Source organism: Polypterus senegalus, chromosome 14 (genome assembly GCF_016835505.1).
Source record: "Polypterus senegalus isolate Bchr_013 chromosome 14, ASM1683550v1, whole genome shotgun sequence".
Taxonomy (NCBI): domain Eukaryota; kingdom Metazoa; phylum Chordata; class Cladistia; order Polypteriformes; family Polypteridae; genus Polypterus; species Polypterus senegalus.
Window position 1 is genome coordinate 134,175,983 of NC_053167.1, and position 24,861 is coordinate 134,200,843.

At 40.5% G+C, this 24,861-nt stretch overlaps 5 protein-coding genes across 6 annotated transcripts; 3 read left to right on the forward strand and 2 right to left on the reverse strand.

The window, feature by feature from the left end:
• Nucleotides 1-13,497: 13,497 nt before the first annotated feature.
• Nucleotides 13,498-23,852, reverse strand: LOC120514647 (histone H3). Of its 2 annotated transcripts, XM_039735143.1 has the most exons (2): nt 23,137-23,852; nt 13,498-13,713 (listed from the first exon to the last, which is right to left on the reverse strand). In XM_039735143.1, the coding sequence occupies exons 1-2, from the start codon at nt 23,380-23,382 to the stop codon at nt 13,549-13,551; spliced, it is 411 nt and encodes a 136-aa protein (XP_039591077.1). In that variant the 5' UTR covers nt 23,383-23,852; the 3' UTR covers nt 13,498-13,548. The 2 variants fall into 2 exon arrangements, with proteins under 2 accessions (XP_039591077.1, XP_039591076.1); XM_039735142.1 differs by lacking the exon at nt 23,137-23,852 and having other exon boundaries at nt 13,498-13,993.
• Nucleotides 16,274-16,680, forward strand: LOC120514673 (histone H4). The gene has a single exon (XM_039735172.1). It carries the CDS (start codon nt 16,322-16,324, stop codon nt 16,631-16,633), a length of 312 nt encoding a protein of 103 aa, XP_039591106.1. The 5' UTR covers nt 16,274-16,321; the 3' UTR covers nt 16,634-16,680.
• On the reverse strand, nt 17,477-17,944 carry LOC120514662 (histone H2B type 1-O-like). Its single transcript, XM_039735156.1, has one exon. The coding sequence runs from the start codon at nt 17,902-17,904 to the stop codon at nt 17,527-17,529; it is 378 nt and encodes a 125-aa protein (XP_039591090.1). The 5' UTR covers nt 17,905-17,944; the 3' UTR covers nt 17,477-17,526.
• On the forward strand, nt 18,385-19,128 carry LOC120514660 (histone H2A-like). The gene has a single exon (XM_039735154.1). It carries the CDS (start codon nt 18,694-18,696, stop codon nt 19,078-19,080), a length of 387 nt encoding a protein of 128 aa, XP_039591088.1. The 5' UTR covers nt 18,385-18,693; the 3' UTR covers nt 19,081-19,128.
• LOC120514633 (histone H1-like) lies at nt 21,907-22,599 on the forward strand. Its single transcript, XM_039735128.1, has one exon. It carries the CDS (start codon nt 21,950-21,952, stop codon nt 22,544-22,546), a length of 597 nt encoding a protein of 198 aa, XP_039591062.1. The 5' UTR covers nt 21,907-21,949; the 3' UTR covers nt 22,547-22,599.
• Nucleotides 23,853-24,861: the final 1,009 nt, after the last annotated feature.

The window sequence follows — 24,861 nt, forward strand, 5'->3', positions numbered from 1 at the left end:
GTGTGGCGATCGGTTACTTGGAGAAAGAAAAGCAAGGAATGCAGGGGCGACCACGCCAATATATATTGAATATAAAACAGAAAGAGAAAATAACGACACAGCTAAAAATGCAGCAGCAAATTTCAACAAAAGGTAAATGCTTGTGTCATGAGCACGAGGCGGCTATGCAATGTCCACAACAAACGTGGCCATCCACCGTGCATAAGATACCATATTGACATTGGCGGGCGAAGGAGCCACCGATTCTTTCACTGCCTAGAGCCGCCCATGAATACTGCTGCAATAAATAATTTCATCGAAGGTCGCACACAGTCACTGTGCCGTGAAACCCATGTTTAATAACGTGCTTTAACTCCTATCATCATGAAAATGATATCACGTATACATCTCAGTATTTTAGTTATTCAGAGAGCTGTAATATCATGAATGTAATGGACTCTGTGTCCAGTCGGTTTAAGAAGCAAGTAGTGATTCACACACATAGAGCACATAGAAGATCACATACAAAACAAAGCATATAATGTGCTACTTTAATTAAGATGTGATTTGAGAAACTGGTTAATTAAACGATTTTAAGATGAAGTTTATGATGTTCTATTTTAATGACAAAATAAACCACATGATTAAAGTGGAAATTTCGAGATTGAATTTGACATTTCGTGCTTTTTTCCCCACTGCGTGCCTTTTTTTCTCTGTACCCTAATAAGCTTTCATATGACACTCAGACGGTGGGCTACAACTCGCCTTTTCACGGCGACTTTGATATGTGACTTCTTTTTTATTTCCGGCACTGTGCGACTTTGTGAACGTCAGCTTACAAGTTTCTCCAACACGCTATATCACTCGATCAACTTCCTTTTGTTGATTATACACGGTTTAATTAAACAAATAGTATGTTTTTCCTTTGCCTCCACTTGGTATTCGCTGAAAGTCTTATATTTTCCCCCGTGCTTTTCCCATTGTCTTTTTACAGAAGGCTGAGCTTAAGGGCAATTTATATTGATTTGCATATTCAAAGAGGCGTAATTCTGGGAGGAGTTGGGGTGTTACATAAAGCGCGTGCATGAGCATTACTTTTCACGCTGACCGGGATTTATGTAGCGGAATAACGTGGAAATTGGAGTATGCACAGATTCCTGCATCTGGATTTTTCTGTGCGTAAGCACATTTCGGCTTTTGTGCTTGCGCCATGTTATAGTGCGAATTCTATGCACGACGTTATACATGAGGCTCCAGGTCATGTTTCTTGGAGCAAAGAGAATTGTTTGCAACTTGACATCAGCAAACCCAAGATAGATAGATAAACAAGGGACTGTTTATTGACTTGTGTTGCACTAAAGAGGCTCTACAACCCAGGAGTAGATGTATGGATGTTAGAATGCTACAAGTGCTTGAGTGTGCAGACTAATGACAGAGTGGACTGGAATTGTAACACAGAGGAACAATAGAAACAATGGCAGAACAGGCTCTTTTTTTAATCTTAGGAGATTTGCAGTCCTTTAATGTTGGTAGTGAAATATTTTACAGATTCTACAACTGTGATGGGTGATAGGGTGGCACAATGGGAGCCCTGTTGCCTCGCAACATGAAGACTGAAGTTCAAGACCTGTTTGATCCCGGTGTGGAGATTGTATTTTCTCCTTGTGTTAGCATGGGTTTCCTCCAGGTGTACTAGTTTTCTCTTGAAATTGTTAAAAGGCACAAACAGTTCATTAGTGTGGCCCAATTAGACCTACTAAGTAGGTGTATCTCTGTCCTTGCCCTGCAATGGACTGGAGCCCAGTCCAAGTGTTATTTCTGCCTTGTGACTAAAGACTGCTGGGATAGGCTCAAGCTGCTCTGTCACACTTACCTAAATAAGAGGGTTACAAAAATTGATGGATGGACTGACAAGAGAGGTGCAGAGAATCTAAAAGCTGATTAATATGACAGGCTTATTTATGGGATGCACTATTGACCCACTGTACACTCTCTATAACACACTATCATTATGAATTTTCAGCCAAAAAATTATTCAGGAGAATTGTATCAAGAAATGCTAGTGAATTTCCTTCATACCAACAACAATATACCTTTATAATGCCTGACTGTGAGTGCACTTTGATGTTTAGCCAAGTCACAAGTTTTCATCAAGTCTTCTGTCTTTTCCAAACCTCAAGTCCGCAATCCTGGTGTTACCTTTGATAGTAACCTCTCTTGTGAGAAACAAGTAAATTCTGTTGTCAAGAGTTGCTTTTTCCAACTTCGTCTATTAGGTAAGATAAAGCCTTTCTATCTTCTAAAGATCTTGAGAAAGCTACTCCTGCTTTTATTTTTTCTCGCCTCGATTATTGCAATTCGCTGTATTCTGGGATTAACAAATCTCTTATACACAGGTTACAGCTGGTCCAAAATGCTGCCGCTCGCTTTCTGGTTGGGGCAAGGAAGTATGAGTCTGTTTCTCCTATTTTAGCTTCTTTACACTGACTGCTTGTCAATTTTCGAATTTATTTTAAAATCTTGCTGCTAGTTTTTAAATCTTTACATGGGCTTGCTCCTGCCTATTTATCTGAATTGTGTGTTTTACCCCAGCCATTCAGAGTGCTTAGATCTTCTGGTCAGTTGTCTCTTGTTGTCCCTCGTACAAAGTGTAAAACCAAGGCGGACAGTGCCTTTGCAGCTGCTGCATCTCGCCTGTGGAACTCTTTACCTCATTATATAAAGGAGTCATCTACAATTGAACTGTTCAAAACAAGATTAAAAACTCACTTCTTTTCACTTGCATTCAGTGACCTTCAGTAATACTGATGGCTTTCTCTTTGTGATCATATAACATTATTTCTGTAAAGTTATGTTGTTACTTAAGCATTGAATTAGAGAAGTAAATGTTTATTATATTAGAATGTAAATATACCTCCATTTAGATCTACAATGTTCATTTCTCTATTAAGTTGTAATGTGTTAGGAAGTAGTGTTTATAAAGTTAAGCATTCAAGATCTGGGAGGTTATGTGAGAGGAAGTAAGATTGTTATTGTTTTGTTTTGGCCTGCCCATGTGCTAGCAGCTGTAGAGAATACAGCTTGTATTTGGAATAGAAATCTGCCTCCATCCAGTTCTTTTTCTTCCCAAAAAGGATTCCATCCATCTTAGAAGAGAAACCTTATTACATTTCTATTTATTATCTTATTTTATGTTCATATATTTTATAATATTTATGTTTTGTTGTTTATTGTGTTTAGTTTTTTCTTTTATTCTATTATTCTCTTATTGTAAAGCACTTTGGCCGCAGCATTACTATGTTGTTTTAAATGTGCTATATAAATAAATTGACATTGACATTGACTTTTGTGGTGCGCTCTTATAAAGGCTTCCTTTGGGCGCGACGAGCTGAACGAATTGACAGCTGATTTGCATGTGCTCTCACGTCACTCGGCTTGTGGCGACTCCAGGGCGAGGCCTTGGAACTCCTTTGAACAACCCTTAAAGTTCAAAAATACCGCTCAAACAAAGTTGTCTTTTTATTATTTTGATCGATATGTTGTTTTACATGTATACATACACATAACGTCTCTCCTCCCGGATTTCACGTCACTGATGTATTTTATTTTTTGTATAGTACACCTCTGTCTCTCTAGCCTTTATTTAATTTCACCGATTCGTCTTACTGATCTTCTGCCGCTTCTTTCCTTCAGCCCTGCGAATGTTCTCTTGCGATGATGTGCGAGTTACTTTTCTAAGTATCCTTTGATGAGCTGAACACAAATATTTTATAAGGCACGCGTAATAACTGTTCTAAAGAATATAGAAATATTCGGTGGTGAATGAAAGAAAAGCCTTGAAATGTACTTATGAAAACAGGAACATGGCCTTTTTATAACTTCAATTTAATCTTAATACTGATACTCTGTATGTTCAATTCTTCATAATAATTATTCACAGTGGCTCCAAAATCCATACTGACCCCTACTCTCTCTTCTGTTTCTTTTTCTGGTTTCTTTGTGGTGGCGGCCTGCGCCACCACCACCTACTCAAAGCATCATGAGGCACCAACATTGATGGACTGAAAGCCAGAAGTCTACGTGACCATCATCATCAGGTCCTTCCATGAAAACCCTAAATACAAAGAGGACTGTTTGATTTACGTTAGGTAGATTGCCCAGAGGGGACTGGGTGGTCTCTTGGTCTGGAACCCCTACAGATTTTATTTTTTTCTCCAGCCTTTGGAGTTTTTTTTTTTTGTTTTGTTTTTTCTGTCCACCCTGGTCATCGGACCTTACTGTTATTCTATGTTAATTAATGTTGACTTATGTTTATCTTTTATTGTGTCTTCTATTTCTCTATTCATTTTGTAAAGCACTTTGAGCTACATTTTTTGTATGAATATGTGTTATATAAATAAATGTTGATTGATTGATTGAAGTCCAATGCAAAAAACGCGCCCTCGCGAAATTTGTCCCCTTAATTAATTCAATGGTCGGTTGTGGCCACGCCTTCTGCATGCTTTAAAAAGAGCAACCCGGTAAGGTGCACAGTTTTCTGTTGCTAGAGAGTTTAGTTATACCTGAACCAAAAGCTGCACCTGCTCCCAAAAAAGGCTTTAAAAAGCCGTTTCTAAGTGTCAAGCGAAAGAAGGAAAGACACGCAGAAGGTCCAGGAAGGAAAGTTATTCCATCTATGTGTAGGCCTACAAGGTAACCTACTGAAGCAAGTTCACCCCGATACGGGTATTTCTTCAAAGGCGATGGGTATCATGAACTCGTTTGTGAATTATATTTTTGAGCGCATCGCTGGGGAGGCTTCTCGTCTAGCTCACTGCAACAAGTGCTTAACCATTTCTTCCCGGGAGATCCAAACTGCTGTGAGGCTTCTGCTACCGGGAGAACTTGCTAAACACGCTGTGTCCGAGGGCACCAAGGCGGTCACCAAGTATACCAACTCCAAGTAAATATCTCAACTTATCGAAAACCAACGGCTCTTTTCAGAGCCACGCATCAGATCTGAAAATAGAGCTCCATTCATTTTTTTTTATCTTAACACGTATACTTTGCACGGGTCTAGTGAATTGCATTAGTTGGTGGCTCTGAACCACTCACTGTATAACACGCATTGAATTATAACTGAATTCAGTCTTTAGGTTCCAAGCGTAAGTCTGTCGAACAAATAAGCTAATCCTCTACGTGGAACCTAATGTCAATGGGGATTCTGGAAGCTGCTAAATTAGTCATACAGTCACGCTGCTTTGAACCTGGGTCCACTCCTTCGTGAGAATGCTAACTGGCACCCTTTCAACCGTGTGTGTAAACAGTGTGTTCGGGTGTGTTTAAATTGGCTTTTTTGATGAAGAAAATGAAAAAAATAGTCGAAAGCATGTTTTAATATATTCTTGTTCTTTACGCGCACTCTTTTAAATAAAATTAACAAAACATCTCCATCCTCCGAAAATGACTATGATCTCCTTAGTTATGACTTACTATAATTACAAGAAAACGGAAAACTTACAATTAGACTCCTAATAGGAATTTTAAGATTAGGCACCCAAAGGGGGCAATAACATTAGGGACTTATTTGGCTCCAGCAGACCTCCGTGACCCTGTGTTAGGGTATAGCAGGTTGGACAATGACTGACAAACAATTCTTGCAAATAAGCAGCATTTAAATTATACAAAAGACAAATCAATGCAAAATTGATCATATGACAGACCTATACTTAAGACATAGATGTGTTTAGTATGAAGCTTAATTTGCACTTGTTTTGTAAAATTGCAAGTACTAAATACTGACTGGAAGTGACCAATACTTATGTGAACAATTATTTTGTATTTTAATGTTTGAAAATAATGTTCACTATTTTACATGGGTCTATTTTCACTTTGACATTAATCAGCATTTTTTCTGTTGATCAGTGTCAAAAACGGTAAACTAAACTTACTATGACTTAATAGTTTATAACAATAAAATGTAAAAAGGTCTAAAGGGCGTGAATACATTTGATCAGCACCGCATACATATCTGAAGGGTACAGTGCCACATACATTTTGAATTAAAATTTGAAAAGGAACACAACTGGATTGTCATTTCTTCAGTTCACGAATCAAAGATGTCCTGAAAGTCTGGAAATCGAAAGCAAAAAATAACAGAATCATTCTGGTCTCGGGTGGCACGGTGGCGCAGTGGTAGCGCTGCTGCCTCACTTACCAGGTCCTCTCTGCATGGAGTTTGCATGTTCTCCCCGTGTCTGCGTGGGTTTCCTCCGGATACTCCGGTTTCCTCCCACAGTCCAAAAACATGCATAGGTGCATTGGTGATTCTAAATTGTCCCTAGTGTGTGCTTGGTGTGTGTGTGTGTGCCCGTGCCCTGTGGTGGGTTGGCGCCTGCCTGGCGTTTGTTTCCTGCCTTGTGCCCTGGGATTGGCCCCAGCAGACCCCCATGACCCTGTAGTTAGGATACAGTGGGTTGGATGATGGATGGATGGATTCTGGTCTCTTGGCTCAATGCATCACATTCAGAGTGGCCAATGGAGAAGTAGCGTTTTTGCTTTATATTTGGCACTTCCAATGCATTTTGTCATCTCAACACACAATTGAACATCAAGATTTTCTTCCACACTATTAATTTAGGAGTAGGACTCAATTTAAGAGGGAAAGGACTTGAAAGGAGTGTCTGTCATTACACCTCGAGTAACAAGAATTTCACTTAGGTGATTTTTCCGTGAAGCTTGTGTTTTGTACATATTTTACTCTTTGCCTTTTATGAAGAACTTGACAAATAAGAGGCTAAAAAAGACCCTTGGCATTCTGGCATATCTGCAGACATTTCAGGAAGAGGCCGGCATGTCTAGAGTAGAGAGCATGAGTCTAGTTATTCTTAGAATAACATGATAATCTATAAGTGAAAAACAATGTTCTCATTTACCCTTCATACTCAAAGTACAAGCAGGTTATTAGCATCTCACTTAGCACCACACAATAAGCAGAAGGCAAGGATTGAACTGGCATTTTTGTGGCTAAAAGTCAAACAGCTTTGACACTTCACCACATTACTTGCCAGTAACTGCACTTCAAATTCTTAGGGCAGAAGAAGCATAATCCCTTTAGTCAAAGAAAGCAATAAGAACAGAAACCTTTTTCTAACAACAGTAGAAAGTGCACAGATTGTTTCAATGATGAAAATGAATGGTACTCGTTCACATTTTCTGTCCACACAAACCACATATATGAAGTCCAGTGGCATGTGTGCTGTCCCTAGGACTTTTACTTTGAATGCCAGACTATCACTCCCACATTTGTACACGTTATTTTATGATAGATTGATTAACTTTTGGGGAGTGGGGTAGGTTCATGGGTAGTTTACTCTTTACTATCATGGAGTGCAAATTGCCTTTAATATATCAGTCTTCTTTGTTTACCTGACTGATGCTAATGACTTCCAGTATTCATAGGAATGGAAAGACACAACTACAATATGTCTCCTTTCAGATGTCCACAAGAGGGCAGTAGAAGATCATCAAACTATTTCCTTGATCTGATTCAAAAATTGTTTTGATTTTTTTCATATGATTTTTTTTACATACTTTTGGGTAGTAAATTCAAAAATGAAAAACATTTTTCTCCATCACATAACATTTTTTTACTTAACACATTTTTAAGCTGTCAATTATATTTTCCTTCATTATTGTTTTCACATGATAAATAATTAAGGGATGGCCGTCTAAAAAATTTGATGCCAAAATATCATTAGTCTTTGTGAAAGCCATTAAGAGGTGCTTTCTGTCACTGTTTCATATTAAATTAGATTTAATGAAGAAGTCTGTCAAAGTACTATCAAAAGATAGAGTTTGTTTTATGAATTTGTGGCAAATGTTTCTGTCTTTCTCTGAGGCTAAATTGAAACATGGCATTTTTGCCAAAGCTGGAATTAGAAAATTGATTTCTAATGTAGAATTTGATAGTGTAATGAACAACCTGGAACAAGAGGATTGGGTAAATTCAAAGAAGTCATTTTTGATTGACAGCATTTTGGCATCGGAGCACTTCAAGTTCAGTCCCTTGAGGATTTTTGGCAAGTGAAGTCGTGAGACAATCAGCTGCATGTAGTCTGATATTTCCTAGCGATATAGCCCACTATTTTCATTTGTACATATCCTACTGTAAATAAAAATATAAATATATGTTGTTGAGTTTACTGCTTGTTTCAGATTTGTAATTTTTGTTTGTTTATTTCAAAGTAAGTTGCGGAGTGGAAACTAGCCAGCCAACTAGCTAGCTATTTCACAATGGCAGACAGTGCTAATATTGTTAACCTGATTTTGGCAAAGTCATTTGTTAGCCTTCCTTTTTGGTTTTTGGTCAACGATAGGTTTTGGGGATCTGGCTTACTTTGACATACAGGGCATACAGAGAAAAGGAATACGAGAAAAGGAATAAAATAGTTAGTTTGTGTGAATGATTAAGTTGTCTTGGAAGGGTCTTAGCAGAACATGCAACTAATAATGGTGCTCGAATTCACATGGCAAAATACAATGAAACAGTGGGAAAAAAACAGGGCCTTTCTTAACTACCCAAAAAGATGTCAAGAGCTGGCATCCAGAGGGCATGATGAGGGTAAAGAAATTTGCTAATAAGGGGAATTGCAGAAAATTCACTGAACTATTATCCGATAATGATTCTGTCTTGGCCAAACACTTCCAGTCATCTTTTGTGTTTTCTGGCATGTCCCATTACATTCTTTCAAAGATGTTTATGCAAAAGTGTCAAGTCTCATGTTAGACTCTCAAAATGAGCCTAGGCAAAAGCATTGGTGCCTTTTACAATTGAAGGATCGCAGGAAGTGTTACAGAAGTCAGTACATTTCCCGTCCACTAAGGTCCTCTGATTCTGGCAATCTTGTTGTGCCCCACACTAATCTTCACTCCATGGGTGACAGGGCCTTCAGCTGTATGGCGCCCAGACTCTGGAATGACCTACCGAAATTAATCAGGTCAGCTGACTCCATGAATTCTTTTAAAAAACAACTTAAAACTCATCTGTTCAGGAAGGCTTTTAGCTCTATTTGACTTCATTCCCCTTCTCTCAGTTTACCTCTCTGTCAAGATGCTCATGTAACCTGTGTGTGTGTGTGTGTGTGCAGACCATCAATTCTGTTGTCTGTTAGGCTTTCTCTGAGTTTACTGTCTTAATCTTCTTATTTATTAATTTGCTTTGTACTATGCTATATACTGTATACCCTGCCGTTCTTTCTTATGTTCTGTAAGTGCCTTGAGCATGGGAAAGGCGCTATATAAATAAAATGTATTATTATTATTATTATTATTCAAGGCAATCTTATGTTGCGGATTTCTCAGCATTTTTCAATCAATTCTGGGAAATTTGATGAAATTAGACAGGTGTTTTCTAAGAAAGCATTCCAAAGTGTCCTTAAATGTCATGGCCATTTCTTTGATTTAGGAAGACTAAGTTCTGAATTCCAAATCCTATTTTCAAATCATGACTTGTAGTGCAAGAGATGAGTGATTTTTGGTCATTTTTAAAGACATGGAGTTGGATTATGCAATGCCTCAGCTATACAAGCAATTCTTTTTAGTGGCAACAATTGGAGCTATATCAGCAGGTATAGAGAGCTTCTCCTGCTTAAAATGAGTCAAGTCGTACAGCTACAGCACAATGGGCCAGAACTTTTTAAGCAACCTTGCTCTTCTGGACATTGAGAGGAAACTAGTCAAGATTCTTGAAAAGACTCCCAGTTGGTATGACAGGGTCACAAACAAAAAGAAAGGAGGGCAGAATTAACATATAAATAGCATGATGCAATAATTGACTAATGTTATGATGTAGGCTTAATATGTGATTCCCATGCTTGAAAGACAGCAGCCACTGTTGTAGATATATATATATATATATATATATAAATAAATGTTGCACCTTTCAGGTATGGTATCTGCAACACATATACATCTATATATATATATATATATATATTTTGCCAAGTCAATATGCAGACAACAATACAAATTTCCAAAACGGATTAGTCGGTCCCGGGTTAACAACGACCGCCACCAGAACTGTTAGCCAACAGAGTGCTGGTGGAAATTGGGCTACTGTTGGCCGAAGAAGAAATAGAAGGAGAAGAAGAGGGGGAGACGTGTATGGAGGCAGGAGGAGAGGAGGAAAGTAAAGAGAGGTGAACTGAGGGTAGGATCTTTGAATGTTGTCAGTATGACTGGTAAGGGGAGAGAGATAGCAGATATGATGGAGAGAAGGAAGGTTGATATATTGTGCGTGCAACAGACTAAACGGAAGGGGAGTAAGGCCAGGTGGATCGGAGATGGATTCAAATTGTTCTATCATGGTGTGGATGGGAGGAGAAATGGAGTAGGGGTTATTCTGAAGAAACAGAATGTCAAGAGTGTTTTAGAGGTGAAAAGAGTGTCAGACAGAGTGATGATTATGAAGCTGAAAATTGGAGGTGTGATGATGAATGTTGTTAGTGCATATGCCCCGCAAGTTGAGTGTGCAATGGATGAGAAAGAAAATGTTTGAAGTGAGTTGGATGAAGTGATGAACAGCGTACCCAAGGGACAGAAAATGGTGATTAGAGCAGATTTCAATGGATGTTTGGTGAAGGGAACAGTGGAGACATGGGTAGCAATAGTGTCAAGGAGAGGAATGAAGAAGGTCATAGGATAGTGTATTTTGCCAAAAGGATGGACATGGCTGTGGTGAACATATGGTGACATATAAGAGTGGTGGAAGTTGCACACAGGTAGATTACATCCTATGCAGAAGAGTCAATATAAAAGAGATCGAAGACTGCAAATTAGTGGCAGGGCAAAGTGTAGTTAAGCAGCATAGGAAGGCGGTCTGTAGGATGATGTTGGAGATCAAAAAGAGGAAGAGAGTGTTGGCAGAGCCAAGGATCAAATGATGGAATTTGAAAAAGGGTGGGCTATTAAAGTGGCCTGCAACCATCACTCAGGGGCTAGAGTAAGGAGGAGAGGACGAAGCTTCAAGGGAGAAGTGGTGGTTCCAGAAGGGCATAACTGTGATTTACTGTGAGAGATTTTTGGGACTGTGTTGTGGCTGGAGGGATTACAGGGAAGATGTCCCTCAGCTGAAGAAAATAAGTCTTTTGTGTATTTTACACGTGCCTCCGTGTGAGTGTGCTGAGTCGGGTACAATATAGCGTCCTATTATCACACCAGATAGCTGGGCAACTACAGCAGATGTAGTAAGGGTGACAGCAAGAAGGGTGCTTGGCGTGACATCTGAACAGAGGAAGGAGGAAAAGTGAACCTGGTGGTGGAATGAGGAAATACAGGAGAGTATGCAGAGGAAGAGGATGGCAAAGAAGAAGCGGGATAGTCAGAGAGATGCAGAAAGTAGACAAGAGTGCAAGGAAATACAGTAAGGTGCAAGGTGAAGAGAGAGGTGGCTAAGGCTAACAAAAAGGCATATGATGAGTTGTATGAGAGGTTGGACACTAAGGAGGGAGAAAAGGAACTGGGGCCTCATGCATAAATGGTGCGCATGCACAAAAATGTTGCGTACCCCCGTTTCGACTCTCAAATCGCAATGTATAAAACCTAAACTGGGCGTAAGGCCATGCATATTTTCACACTAGCTCAAACCCTGCTGTAGGCAAGTTCTCCGCTCGGTTTTGCAAACTGGCGGCACCCAGTGTCAAAGCACTGCTTCTGCTCCAGTGTGGTTTCCCTTTCTTTTTTAGATCCACATCCCTGACGCTGCTTTATCCTATACACCGAAATTAACTGCATATTGTTTATTAGTTTAAGACATCTGATTGTAATTAACCTGTAACAATATAATGGTCCATGGAATGGCCAAATTATTCCAAATATCATAGCTGCTTTAGCGTCGTTACTCTCACTGCAGCTTCTTTCAGCTGCTCCCATTAGGGGTCGCCACATATCATTTTCCATATTACTCTCACTGCACCACTCGGAGTATTTACATCACTGTATCCGAGTGTGGAATCACATCTCTACAGCAGCTGAACGGAAAGAGAATTATTGGTATACATCATCTAGCACATACTGCCTCAGCCATGCGCACAGTCTATTGAACTTCTCTCATACGACAAATGCTTCAGAGCCTTTCCTTTAGGGACATCGCAGTTCAGAAACAGTTTCATCCCAAGAACTATAAATGCACTTAATCAGTCCATCGCGTGCTCCTTGTAGAACTGTTGTTTGTACTTATAAGTACAATTACCTCACTGTAAACTTGCGATAGTTATAATATTGCACGACCTGAGCCACTTTATAAAGCACATATTTACATATGACAATATGATTTTTAAGATGAAATGCAGCAAAATATGTATATTACATTATACAGATAAAATGTTATTTAAATAATCCATATTGTTGATAATTAAACATATGAGGGTACGTTGTCACTGTGCTAGTGCTCTCCTGCCTCACGCTCTGTTCTTGCTGGGACTGGCGTGACACTGGATGGATAGAATAATTAAACATATACAATGAAGATATTTCAATTTTCCTTAAAAGTTTTGAAGAACTGGCGTTCTAAGCCTATACAGATGGCTTGACATCTATTACAGAGCTAATCTTGTGGAGATTGGTTACTTGGAGAAGTATGTTTGAAAGAGAAAATACTGATGCAATTAATTTCATCTAAGGTCGTGCATGGCGCAGCAAGCATCTTGAGAGAGGCAGAAACAATCTCTGGATGGGATGCCAGCTCATCACTATCACTGCGCCACCGTGTTCCCATGTTTAATACATGCTTTAATCCCCATCATGAAAATGATAAGTATACATCTCCGTATTTAAATTATTCAGAGAGCTCGAATATCTCAAATGTAATGGATTGTGTGTTCTGATGGAGGAGGTGAAAGCCTGTTTAAGAATCACATAGTGATTCATACAGAGCACATAGAAAAAATACAACAAAGCATTTAAAGTGCTACTTTATTTACAATGGTATTTTAGAAATTAGTAAATGAAAGATTTTAAAGCACGAGACAGAGCTGGAGATAGCAGAGTTAAAGATGCTAAGATACTGTATATATTGTGTGACAAGGATAGATAGTATTAGAAATAAATACGAGGGTCAACTCCAGTTGGGAGACAATGTCAGAGAGGTGAGATTGTTGGTTTAGACATGTGCAGAGGAGAGATGCCGAGTATATTGGGAGAAGGGCGCTAAACGTAGAGCTGCCAGGCAAAAGAAAAAGATGAAGGCCCAAGAGGTTTATGGATGTGGTGAGGGAGGACATGCAGGTAATGGATGTAACAGAACAAGATGCACAGGACTGAAAGATATGGATGATGATCCACTGTGGCAAACCCTAACAGGAGCAGCTAAAAGAGCCACAGGTCTCTCTCTCTCTCTCTATTGATCTATATCACACACACACCCCACAGAACAGAACACAATAGATCTCTATCCAGGTGATCATTGCTCCCATACCTTTCATCACTTTATACATATGGACCCTCGAGCACAACAGGAATTTAATCCCTTTCAAGAGCTTGTGGTGGCTCTAAAAAGAGCCGTTTTTGTACATTTAATCAAAAATGTGGTATTTAGGCACGTTCCCCTCGAATGCGGCGAGCCAACTGAATGTCCTTGGGCATTATGGTCACTCTCTTAGCATGGATAGCACACAAGTTGGTATCTTCAAACAGACCGACCAAATAAGCCTCACTAGCCTCCTGCAGAGCCATGACGGCAGAGCTCTGGAAACGGAGATCAGTCTTGAAATCCTGGGCGATTTCTCTTACCAATCTCTGGAAAGGCAGTTTGCGAATAAGAAGCTCCGTTGACTTCTGATAGCGACGAATCTCCCGCAGAGCTACAGTGCCAGGCCTGTAACGGTGAGGCTTCTTCACGCCACCGGTAGCAGGAGCGCTCTTACGAGCTGCTTTAGTGGCAAGCTGTTTTCGGGGAGCTTTGCCGCCAGTAGATTTACGGGCTGTCTGCTTTGTTCTTGCCATTTCGACAAACTCCAAAAGAGACACACAAAAGGCAAACCACTAAACAAATGAATAGGAAAGCTAGTCATGACTCTCTTTATATACAGATCGTATCGCTTTTTAATTGGTTGAAAGGAAAGTGAGTCGGAAAAGGAAAGGAGGCAGGCTCGGCGTAGAAGTCTCCATTTGATTGCTCCACTTTCAAGCTCAGCGCGCAATTTGAACAATGCCTTTATTTCAATGCCTCGCCTTCGTAACGGTTCTTAACTGTTCCAGAAAACCAGCGCATTACCTGCCATTTACTCTCTTTTAGCAAGTGTTAATTTTCTCTAAACCCCAAGGATTATGGTTTCCCGGCTTTGCCGTAAATATTTTCTTATATACATAGCGCGTTTAAAGAGAACAGGCAAGAGAGAAAAAGGAAACAAAATTAAATGCAGTTTCTATTTAGTCAACGATTTCCTATTATGAGTTTTGGAAAGAGCTCTGAAAACACCTGACAAAGTACACAGCGTACTTTCTCCTGTCATGCATGCCACGGACAAGAAAAGAAAAAAAAACTCCTAAACTGCAAATCAATCTTGCAGTTGTTTAAAATGATATTATTTTTCTTGTTACTTCACGCTTCAAGTATGATAATAAGTACATGAAACTACAGTATTTGCATCATAAATGGAAGAACATCCATTTATTTTCCAAACTTGCTTAAACGAGACAGGGTTTGTGTGGGACCTGGTGCCTATCCCAGCTGTAATAATAATAATAATAATAATACATTTTATTTATGTTGCACTTTTCCCATGCTCAAGGCACTTTGCAGAGATTCAGAAGGAACAGCAGGGTATATATAACATTGGGTACAAATATTTTCTGCATAGAACACTAAAACAGATAAATACAAGATATCCAAAGCATTAAATAGAATAAAAGAAAAAATAATCCAGAGTCAGTCAGTGTCCAGCCCGCTATATCCTAACACAGGATCACGGGGGTCTGCTGGAGCTAATCCCAGCCAGCACAGGGCGCAATGCAGGAACAAATCACACACACAGCACACACTAGGGATCAATTTAGTATTGCCAATGCACCTAACCTGCGTGTCTTTAAACTGTGGGAGGAAACTGGAGCACCTGGAGGAAACCCACGCAGACACAGGGAGAACATGAAAACTCCACACAGGGAGGACCCAGGAAGCGAACCCAGGTCTCCTTAATGCAAGGCATCCGCACTACCACTGCTCCTCCTTGCCACCCTATATATATACTAAATTCAATACTAAAAGAAAAGTCTGAACAAATGACCTAATTTGTGATATAACACACACACACAAATTATCCTGAGCATCTGGACAGAGAGGGAAACTGAAAGAATCGCCAGAATTAGTGTGAAGATCAGATTAGTTTGAAGTTGGTTTTTAAAAGATCACTTTAAGTCAGCTGATCTCCTTAATTTCGGGTGGTGATTCCAAATTTTGGGCGCTATACAGCTGAAGGCCCTGTCACCCATAGAGTGTAGGTCAGTGTGGAGCACAGTGAGATGGCCAGAATCAGAGGACCTTAGTGGACAAACAGAAGCCTAGTGATGGAGAAGGTCACTGATGTAGTCTGGTACAAGGTTATTTAAAGCTTTTTAGATTATTAATAGAATATTATATTCAACCCTGTAAGACACAGGAAGCCAGTGAAAGTGAAGAAGGATGGATGTTATGTCCTCGCTGTCATCATGCATAAGGAAGGATAACATCTGGACAGGGTGCTAGTCCACCACAGGACAAACATACTCTCACTAGAGCCAATTTTGCGACTCCAATTAAGGTACGCTGCACATGTTTGGACTTTGCTGAAACCTATGGTGAAGAACATGCAAGCATAATGCTGGGAGCACCCCGCACACGAGCTCCAGTCTCCTTGCTTTCGAGCAGATTTGTTTTCGTTTTCTTATCAAAACCAACCAAACGCACAGTTTTTCACAATGGCTGAAAATGTGTGACTTATCGTTGGCACCAAGAAGTAGAACCAAAAAGAAGATTCAAAAAAGCCTAATTGTATCACTCATTTAACAGGTTTATTTTATATCACTCATTTAACTTTATTCAAATGTATTTATTTAAATTTGTATTTTACTTTATTTTGTAGCACTAATTTAACAGCTTTATTCATTTAACTCTCATTCAAATTCGATTCCACAAGGCGGGTTAGCTTCTTTGTTCGTGAGACTTGTGCTCGGAAGCGAAAGAAACATTTCAAAGCGCGAGGTTCCTAAAAACCCGCGAAGACATTTCCTGTGCTGTGTTCAAGCAGGTCGTCGTTTTATTCATATCAGGCGAGGACCCGTTAGTTTTCTTAATAGTCGTTGACTACCTTGACTGTGGTGTAAAGTGAAAATGTCTGGTCGTGGCAAAGGTGGAAAGGGCCTTGGCAAAGGAGGCGCAAAGCGTCATCGTAAAGTTTTGCGGGACAATATCCAAGGTATTACAAAGCCTGCCATTCGCCGTTTGGCTCGCCGAGGTGGAGTGAAACGAATTTCTGGCTTGATTTATGAAGAGACTCGTGGTGTACTGAAAGTGTTCTTGGAGAATGTTATCCGAGACGCTGTGACTTACACTGAGCATGCGAAGAGAAAGACCGTGACCGCCATGGATGTGGTATACGCTTTGAAGAGACAGGGTCGTACTTTGTACGGCTTCGGAGGTTAAGTAACGATCTCGATGTAAACTACCCAAAGGCTCTTTTCAGAGCCACTCACGTTTTCCATTTGGAGAGCTTTTCTTCTGGTATACTAAATTCTCAAGTCTGTCTTTCACTAATAATTATTCACTTATAAGGCTGTCTGTGTTTTAAGGTAGTGAAAATTGTAGACTTGTTTTCTGTTGTAAGAAAAGTGTAGCAACCCATTGTCCCAGTCTCATTACAGATTACTTAATTGCTAGTGGACGTCCGCTTCTCCTAAACTTTGTTCTCGGGCTGTGGAGCGATTAGAATGGACTTCTAGCAATCCAATTTTTTTTTTGTCTAGTCCCATGAGTTTCGCGTGCATCGTTCTCGATTTTAAGAGACTTGTACAAAAACTCCGCCCGGGACCAGAAAATAACCTAAACAGACTGACGCCATGCAAGTGTACGGGAAAAGTTAAAATACACCATCAAAAATGTTGCTTTAAAGGTTGAGTTGAAATGAGTCGTCGGTTCCCAGCAGTAGGCTTATCTTTTACTTGGAGCGAAGGTACTGCTAAGCAAGTCATGTCTGCAGGCACCAAGACAAGCTCTCCCAATATTGTCCAGTGGCATATGAAATTTTACATTTATAGAAATCTTGTGAATCTATGGATTTGTCAGTTTTCCTAAACTATTAAAATCTGAGTTTTGTAGTTACCTGATGTAAACATGTTCATCTGGGTTAAAAAAAAAAAAATGCGTAGACTTTATAGATATGTAAAGGACGGGGATTCCAATGGAAGCATTGGGTGTGGACGAAGGAACAATACATGGGCATCAGGAAAACGGATTTCCAGGTTAATGGAGCTCATTTGAGAGTAGGTGTGTGGCTCTGAAAAGAGCCGTTTGGTTTCGAGCAAAAGTAGTCTTGCCGCTTATTTGGAGCTGGTATACTTGGTAACAGCCTTAGTGCCTTCAGACACCGCGTGCTTAGCCAGCTCTCCCGGTAGTAGGAGCCTTACAGCAGTCTGGATCTCTCGGGAAGAAATGGTTGAGCGCTTGTTATAGTGTGCTAGGCGAGAAGCTTCTCCAGCGATGCGCTCGAAGATGTCATTCACAAACGAGTTCATGATTCCCATTGCTTTAGATGAAATGCCAGTATCGGGGTGAACTTGCTTCAATACTTTGTACACATAGATGGAATAACTTTCTTTCCTAGACTTTCTTCTTTTTTTCCCACTCTTGGCTTGGCTCTTAGAAACGGCTTTCTTCGAACCCTTTTTGGGGGCAGGGGCAGCTTTCGGATCAGGCATTGTTGTAAATCTTTGTAATTCAAAGAAAATCTGAGTGGTGCGACTCCCCTGGCTCCTCTTTTTAAAGGCAGTCATGCAAATAACAGACGCTGCAGCGAAGAGGCGTAGTCACCAATCGCATGCGTGCAGACGTTTCCCTCCTTTAAGGCACGACCGTTAAGTTACGATTTTTTCCCAGTTTTTCCACCTGCTTTAGAACAGTTACTACGGGTGCAAGATATAATATACATTATGTCATCAGCTTATCAAAGGAGACTAAATTAAACAATTTGATCATCACAAGAGATCAAATACGTAGGGTTGATGGATTCAAGATAAAATCCGCTCTGTAATCCGTTTGCGAAGGCAGTATATACAGAACAAGGAACAGTGTAATACAGGCTTTCCTGTTCAAATAGTTATTTTCCTTGTATAACGCTTTGAGCAAATGTATATTCATATAAATGTATGTATATATAAAGAATATCATGGCAATTAATTCCAGAAAGAGAGAGGTAATGTGTAAATTTATTTTGTGAATGTATACAGTACATGTGAAACAGGTACGATCAAAACAATAGAATAGACATGTTATCCTTATTGTTCGGAGCTTTATTTTTGAACTTTGCGTTGTTCAAACGGTTTCAAGGGCCACGCCTTGGAGTCGCCGCCTGCCGAGTGACGTAGGAAGAAATGCAAATCAGCAGTCAGGCTCGTTCCGCTCGTCACGCCCGAAAGGAGTCTTTATAAAAGCGCAACGCCGGCTACCTCGAATATTCTAGTGTGAGTAATTGCTTTGTGTATCTCAAAATGTCTGGAAGAGGAAAGACTGGCGGTAAGGCACGTGCTAAGGCTAAGACTCGCTCTTCTCGAGCTGGGCTGCAGTTTCCTGTCGGCCGTGTTCACAGGCTCCTGAGAAAAGGCAACTATGCCGAGCGGGTGGGCGCTGGTGCTCCCGTGTACTTGGCTGCTGTGCTCGAGTATCTGACCGCTGAAATTCTTGAGTTGGCTGGTAATGCTGCCCGCGATAACAAGAAAACCAGAATCATCCCACGCCACCTTCAGCTGGCTGTGCGTAACGATGAGGAACTCAATAAGTTGTTGGGTGGTGTGACCATCGCTCAGGGCGGCGTGCTGCCCAACATTCAGGCTGTGCTTCTGCCCAAGAAGACCGAGAAACCAGCTAAGAGCAAGTGAGCTGAGGCGGTCCATCTTTAATCACCAACGGCTCTTTTCAGAGCCACCCATCTGCTCAGACTGGAGCCTTTTCCATTCAGATTGTTTCTTGGTCGTCCAGTACCTTTTTAATAGGCCATTTATTATGATCACTGGTTTATTTTATATTGCTTGATCTAGATAGTTTTTTGAACAGATAGGTAGTTCCATCCAACTGCGTTTGGTGTTGTTCCAGAGGGGCTTAAAGTGGAGACGGACAAACTGCCTTCGCTACACTATTGGCATGAAGACTTTTTGCTAAACTGGAAGACTCCCAACTCTCCTTTTAAGTCATAAAATTGATGTTTTATAATACAGTATTTGAAATTGGAAAAATTTAAATTCTCAGGATCTGTGCAGAACTTTTTCAAAACCTGGCAGAATCTAATCCATAATATTTTAGAATAAGCCCTTCAAGTACCAAGGAAGTAATTCTCTTCGCATTTGGTTTTCTTCATTTATCTTTATCTGCCTATTAAACTCCTCCATTTATGTATTTTTACAAGCTTTAAGTTTTACTCTGTTGGCCATGCTCTTTCTTGGGTGGGGGTTGATTGGTTTTCAATCCTATTTTTTTTTTGTAAAAATTGATCTATTTGTATGGAATGATTAGAATAAAATTTAAAAAGAAAATAAAACCAGGATCATTCCTCGCCACCTTGAGCTGGCTGTGCATAACAACGAGTAGCTCAATAAGTTGTTGGATGGCATGACCATCGCACAGGGTGGTGTGCTGCCAAACATTCAGGACGTGCTTCTGCCCGAGAAACCAGTGAAGAGCAAGTAAGCTGAGGCGATCTGTATATCAACGCCAATTGCTCTTTTCAGAGCCACCCATCTATTCTGAATAGAGCTTTTTTTCCATTGAAACATTGCATCTTGAATCGTTCAGCCCTTTTTAACCGAGTATCTTATTCATTGGTATTTTGTTTTTCATGTGTGGTGTCCATTTTTGCAACATGTTCATTGATGAATAAAGATTTGTATTATACATTTTTTTCTTTTTATTAAAAATTGTGTAAGGTCTTGATCTAAGCTTTAGACAACTGAGTAGTATGACAGCAAGTTGGGCTGGTGCTAGTGTTTGTCTACTTCTCATCCTGCTGAGGTGGAAATTAATGCCAGTATCCATTATGATTTCCTTTGTTAGATGGCATAAATGTGGGGTTCTGCACATGGAAGGGGAAACGGTGAAAAGGAGCAAATAAAAATGTGCTCCTTAAACTGCACAATTTCCATTTACTCTTGGGAATAAACTAATTTCACAAAGTTTAAGATCATCCAGGTTAACCTGCAATTAAAAACAAATGCAGAAGAACTGCGATATGTATGTTCTCACGTGTATTCAACGTAGGTAAACTCCTCTTTAATGAAACTGATACATGTGAAGATACAGCAGTATTAGTTGATAAACGAGCATTATCTAATGTATGTTGCTACTGCTCAATACTGCATTTGTCAGCTTGATTGTAAAACTGCAATTGAATATGGCTGTGGTCAAGACAGATGATATATTTTTGAAGGACAAGTTTGTCTGACTCACCCTCTCTATCTCTTTCTCTATTGTTTCTTTCAGTGAGGGGTGAATAGCCAGATAAACACCTAGCAGGAGAAGTGGATAGCTTTTTTTTTTTGGTGCAACAGTAATTTTCACAGTTTTTATTTGTAGGAAATATAACGTACCAAGACAAAGTCCTCTGCTGTTCTCAATCATTATGTTTCTCATAAGCCTTGTTTTCGCCACAGCCTCTGGGCAAGCAGAGTAGGAATATACAGACCTGGTCATTCAAATGTAGAAACTGATTTGTTGTAAATGTTTGATTGTCTACAAAAGCTGAGTTTATCTGAAATGTAGGAATTATACTTCAAGTATTGATAGAGTGAACTGCACCATATGCTTGATTGATAGACAGATGGAATGAAAGGCACTATGTGATTGATTGATAGATTTGAGAGGCACTATACAGTATGATAGATAGATAGAATGAATGAATAGCACTATATGATAGATAGATACCCCCTCAAAAAATAAGACAGATGAAAACTTGTGACTCTTTTAAACATTAAAGTGCAGTCACAGTGAGGCAGCATAAAGGTGTGTAGTGTAGGTAAAAAGAAGCCCCAGTGGTGTCTCTTGTCACAATTATTATGAATACTTGGCTGGCTGAAAGTGTTCTAGGGAGGATGTGTGGTGGTGTTCAAAATGACTGTTTTGTCTTTGACAGTGCATTCCATAAATGGGCCTGCCTTCTTAATCAGTTTGTTGATTCAGTGGGCCTCTCTTGAAATGATGTTACCAGCCCAGCACACCACAGTGTATAAAATCACAGTGAAAATAACTGTAGTAGCCATCTACCCATCAATTTTCCTAAGGATCACAGGGTTACTTGAGCCTATTCCTGTAGTCTTAGGTCGCAATGTAGAAGACAGAAATGGACCCACCTAGCTGGACCAAGTAAGTCACGCCAAAGCACAGAACCTGCATGTCTTTGGACTGTTAGAGCAATGTGGAGCACCTGGAGGAAAGGCATGAGAACATAGCGATGAAAAAGAACACTCCACACTAGCAGCACAGCCATTATACCACCCGTAACGGTTACAGAATATGTAATGGATGTTATTAGTCACATTATAGGAACAACGTCAACAGAGAAAGAAAAAGTTGATTTTTCCGATTTCTTTTTCCAAAAAAAGGGGGATTTAGTGAAAACAGCCCACTCATCAGGTTTCTTGATACGTGAAGCGCACGCGCGCTGCTTGAGTCTGCACGGTTCTCACCAGTCTAATATGAGCGGCTGAGACGCGCCTCGCTGCAGACTCCTACAGAGAAATCACAGGTTACTTGTTCGAAATGGCAGAAACCGTTCCAGCAGCAGCCGCGCCGGCTAAAGCGCCAAAGAAGAAAGCGAGCCTGAAGCCTAAAAAGACCGGCCCCAGCGTGTCTGATTTGATCGTCAAGGCTGTATCGGCTTCAAAGGATCGCCATGGACTGTCTTTGGCTGGGCTCAAGAAGGCTCTTGTGGCTGGTGGGTATGATGTGGAGAAAAATAACGCCCGCGTCAAACTGTCCTTAAAAAGTCTTGTGAGTAAAGGCTCTCTCGTGCAGACAAAGGGTACTGGCGCTTCAGGATCATTTAAAATCAACAAGAAACTGGCAGAGGCAAAGGAGAAAGTCACGAAGATAAAGGCAGCCCCGAAAAAGAAGCCAGCGGCGAAAAAGCCTGCTGCCGCAAAAAAAGTTAAGAAGCCGGCATCTAAAAAACCCGCGACAGCCAAGAAAACGGCTAAGAAGCCTGCAACAACCAAGAAATCCACTAAGAGCCCAAAGAAAGCGAAGCCGGCTGCCAAGCCTAAGAAGGCAGTTAAGAGCCCGAAAAAAGCCAAAGTAGCAAAGCCTAAAGTGGCCAAACCTAAAACTGTAAAGAAGGCTGCACCGAAAAAGAAGTAAATCTTAAAAATCACCTGGTATTCGCATACACAAACGGCTCTTTTAAGAGCCCCTATCTCCGCAAGAAAGGGCAAATCTATTGTGTAGCGTGTTTTAAGGTCTGAGGGCGCTATGGGTGTGCTAGGTATGCGATTTTCTTCCCTTTCCCCTAAATGATCGGTTTTTGATGGCTGCTTGTAATATAGACCACTCGCTCATTGAATGCTCATTCGTTTTCTTCTTAGGGAAGCGCTGGAATGTGTACACTCTGTAAGGAAGTTTTGGACTTTTATGTCCTTGCCGGGGATAAAAGTAGTTGCATACACCTTATTCTTATACCGAGTGTCTAGGGTTGTGTAATACGGGCGATGTGGCACCGCGAGGATTACCATCGCACAGTAAGAGGACTTTTTTTAAGAGTTTGGCGGCTCTAAAGAGCCTTTTTTCTATAAAGTTGTCCTTATGCACGTTCACCACGAATGCGGCGAGCCAGCTGGATGTCTTTGGGCATTATGGTCACTCTCTTAGCGTGGATGGCACACAGATTGGTATCTTCAAAAAGACCGACCAAGTAAGCCTCGCTGGATTCCTGCGGAGCTCTGGAAACGGAGATCAGTCTTGAAATCCTGGGCGATTTCTCTTACCAATCTCTGGAAAGGCAGCTTGCGGATAAGCAGTTCAGTGGACTTCTGGTAACGACGGATCTCTCGCAGAGCTACAGTGCCGGGCCTGTAACGGTGAGGCTTCTTTACGCCACCGGTAGCAGGAGCGCTCTTACGAGCTGCTTTAGTGGCGAGCTGTTTTCGGGGAGCTTTACCACCAGTAGATTTACGAGCTGTCTGCTTTGTTCTTGCCATTTCGACAACTTGCACAAAACTGCACGATTTGAAGAAACAAAAATGTACAGAGAAAGAGTATCACACAGCGCGTTATATTGACGTTTTATTGGTTTTTGATTGGATGAATAGAAAGGAGGGCGTGTACGCTTGTAGTCTCGGCCTAGAAGTCTCCTTTCGATTGCTCATCCTAGAGCTCGGCGCGCAATTTGAACGAAGGCTGTTTCCGTGCCCTCGCCACCTAACGGCCATCAATAATTCCCACAAAAACAGCGCGTTAAATGCAATTTACCCTCTATTACAATGTCTGATTTACCGTTAATGTTTAATTATGGAGATAATGCATTCAAAGAAAGAGAAAGGGGCCGTAATTACATACTATCGGTAGTGTTCTGTTCCTTCCAGCTCCAAGAAATAACTACAGCAGGGCAGGGGTTCCTGACTCCGGTCCTGGCCGGCACAAGGTTAAGGTTTCTTTATTTTCCATTTGTGCATAAAACCGACAGTCAAAGCACATTGGATTTCTTGTGCAGAGCTTTTTCAGAGTCATCATAGTAAACATTTTTTTAAAAGCAAACAATAAAACAAAAACATTATATGAATTATACCAACTATACAAAATGGTGGTAATATCTACACAAAAAAATTACAATTGTATTGCACAGTTAAAACATTTCACATTTATCACTCGTCATTTACATGATAAGTGAGGTAATGTGGGGTTATTTCACATGTTCAGTAATTTTGTTTTGCCATCAGTCTGACTGTGAAAGGAAAAAAAGATTGAAAAACCTTGTTCTGTGAGTGATGATGATGTCCACTCTGCTGTGTCTCAGGTTGTACGTACAGTTTTTGTGTCTGAGCAGAGGGTGAGCTGGATGGAATGAATCCCTGATAATTCCCTCTTCTCTTTTCCCACAGCGATGTGCGTACATAGAGTCCATAAAAGGAAGTTTTGTCCCTATGATCCTCTCCACAGTCTTTATGACTCTTTGGAAAGCCTTCCTCTCTGCCTGTGTGGTGTTCCCATACCAGACAGTGATGCCTGCGGTGAGGATGCTCTCTATCAGTCCTCTATAGGCCTGGGTGGGAGGACGATGATTCAGGCTGGCTTTCCTGAGCAGCCTAATGAAATAAAGCCTTTGCTGGGTTTTTTTTCACTGTGGCTGAGGTGTTAAGAGTCCAGTATTATTTCTTTGGTCTTGTATGTGTTGAGGATGAGGTCTTTTCTCCTCTCCATAGACAAGAATGTTGGCTGCAGGTTTTCGTTCTAATCGTTTCCTTAATTAGTGACCTGTATGTGCCTAATTAACTTATTTTGAATTAATTTTATATGAATTGCTCTTAAAGACTCAGACACATTAATTGTTTTTTTTTTTTTACTTAATTAGCAACCAAACAATGAGATAGAATATGAGCCAAAACAAAACCAATATTGTCAATCATGGAATATCTAAAAGTAAAGAAACGTGAAGGTCTTAGGAATGTTGATCTGCTCAG

Coding starts and splice junctions, on each gene's coding strand:
- LOC120514662 (XM_039735156.1), bottom strand. CDS start 17,904: ATGCCTGATCCGAAAGCTGCCCCTGCCCCCAAAAAGGGTTCGAAGAAA.
- LOC120514647 (XM_039735143.1), bottom strand. CDS start 23,382: ATGGCAAGAACAAAGCAGACAGCTCGTAAATCTACTGGTGGTAAAGCT. Junction 13,714..23,136: donor CCCAGGATTTCAAGACTGAT/CTCCGTTTCCAG, acceptor TTCAAGACTGAT/CTCCGTTTCCAGAGCTCTGC.
- LOC120514660 (XM_039735154.1), top strand. CDS start 18,694: ATGTCTGGAAGAGGAAAGACTGGCGGTAAGGCACGTGCTAAGGCTAAG.
- LOC120514633 (XM_039735128.1), top strand. CDS start 21,950: ATGGCAGAAACCGTTCCAGCAGCAGCCGCGCCGGCTAAAGCGCCAAAG.
- LOC120514673 (XM_039735172.1), top strand. CDS start 16,322: ATGTCTGGTCGTGGCAAAGGTGGAAAGGGCCTTGGCAAAGGAGGCGCA.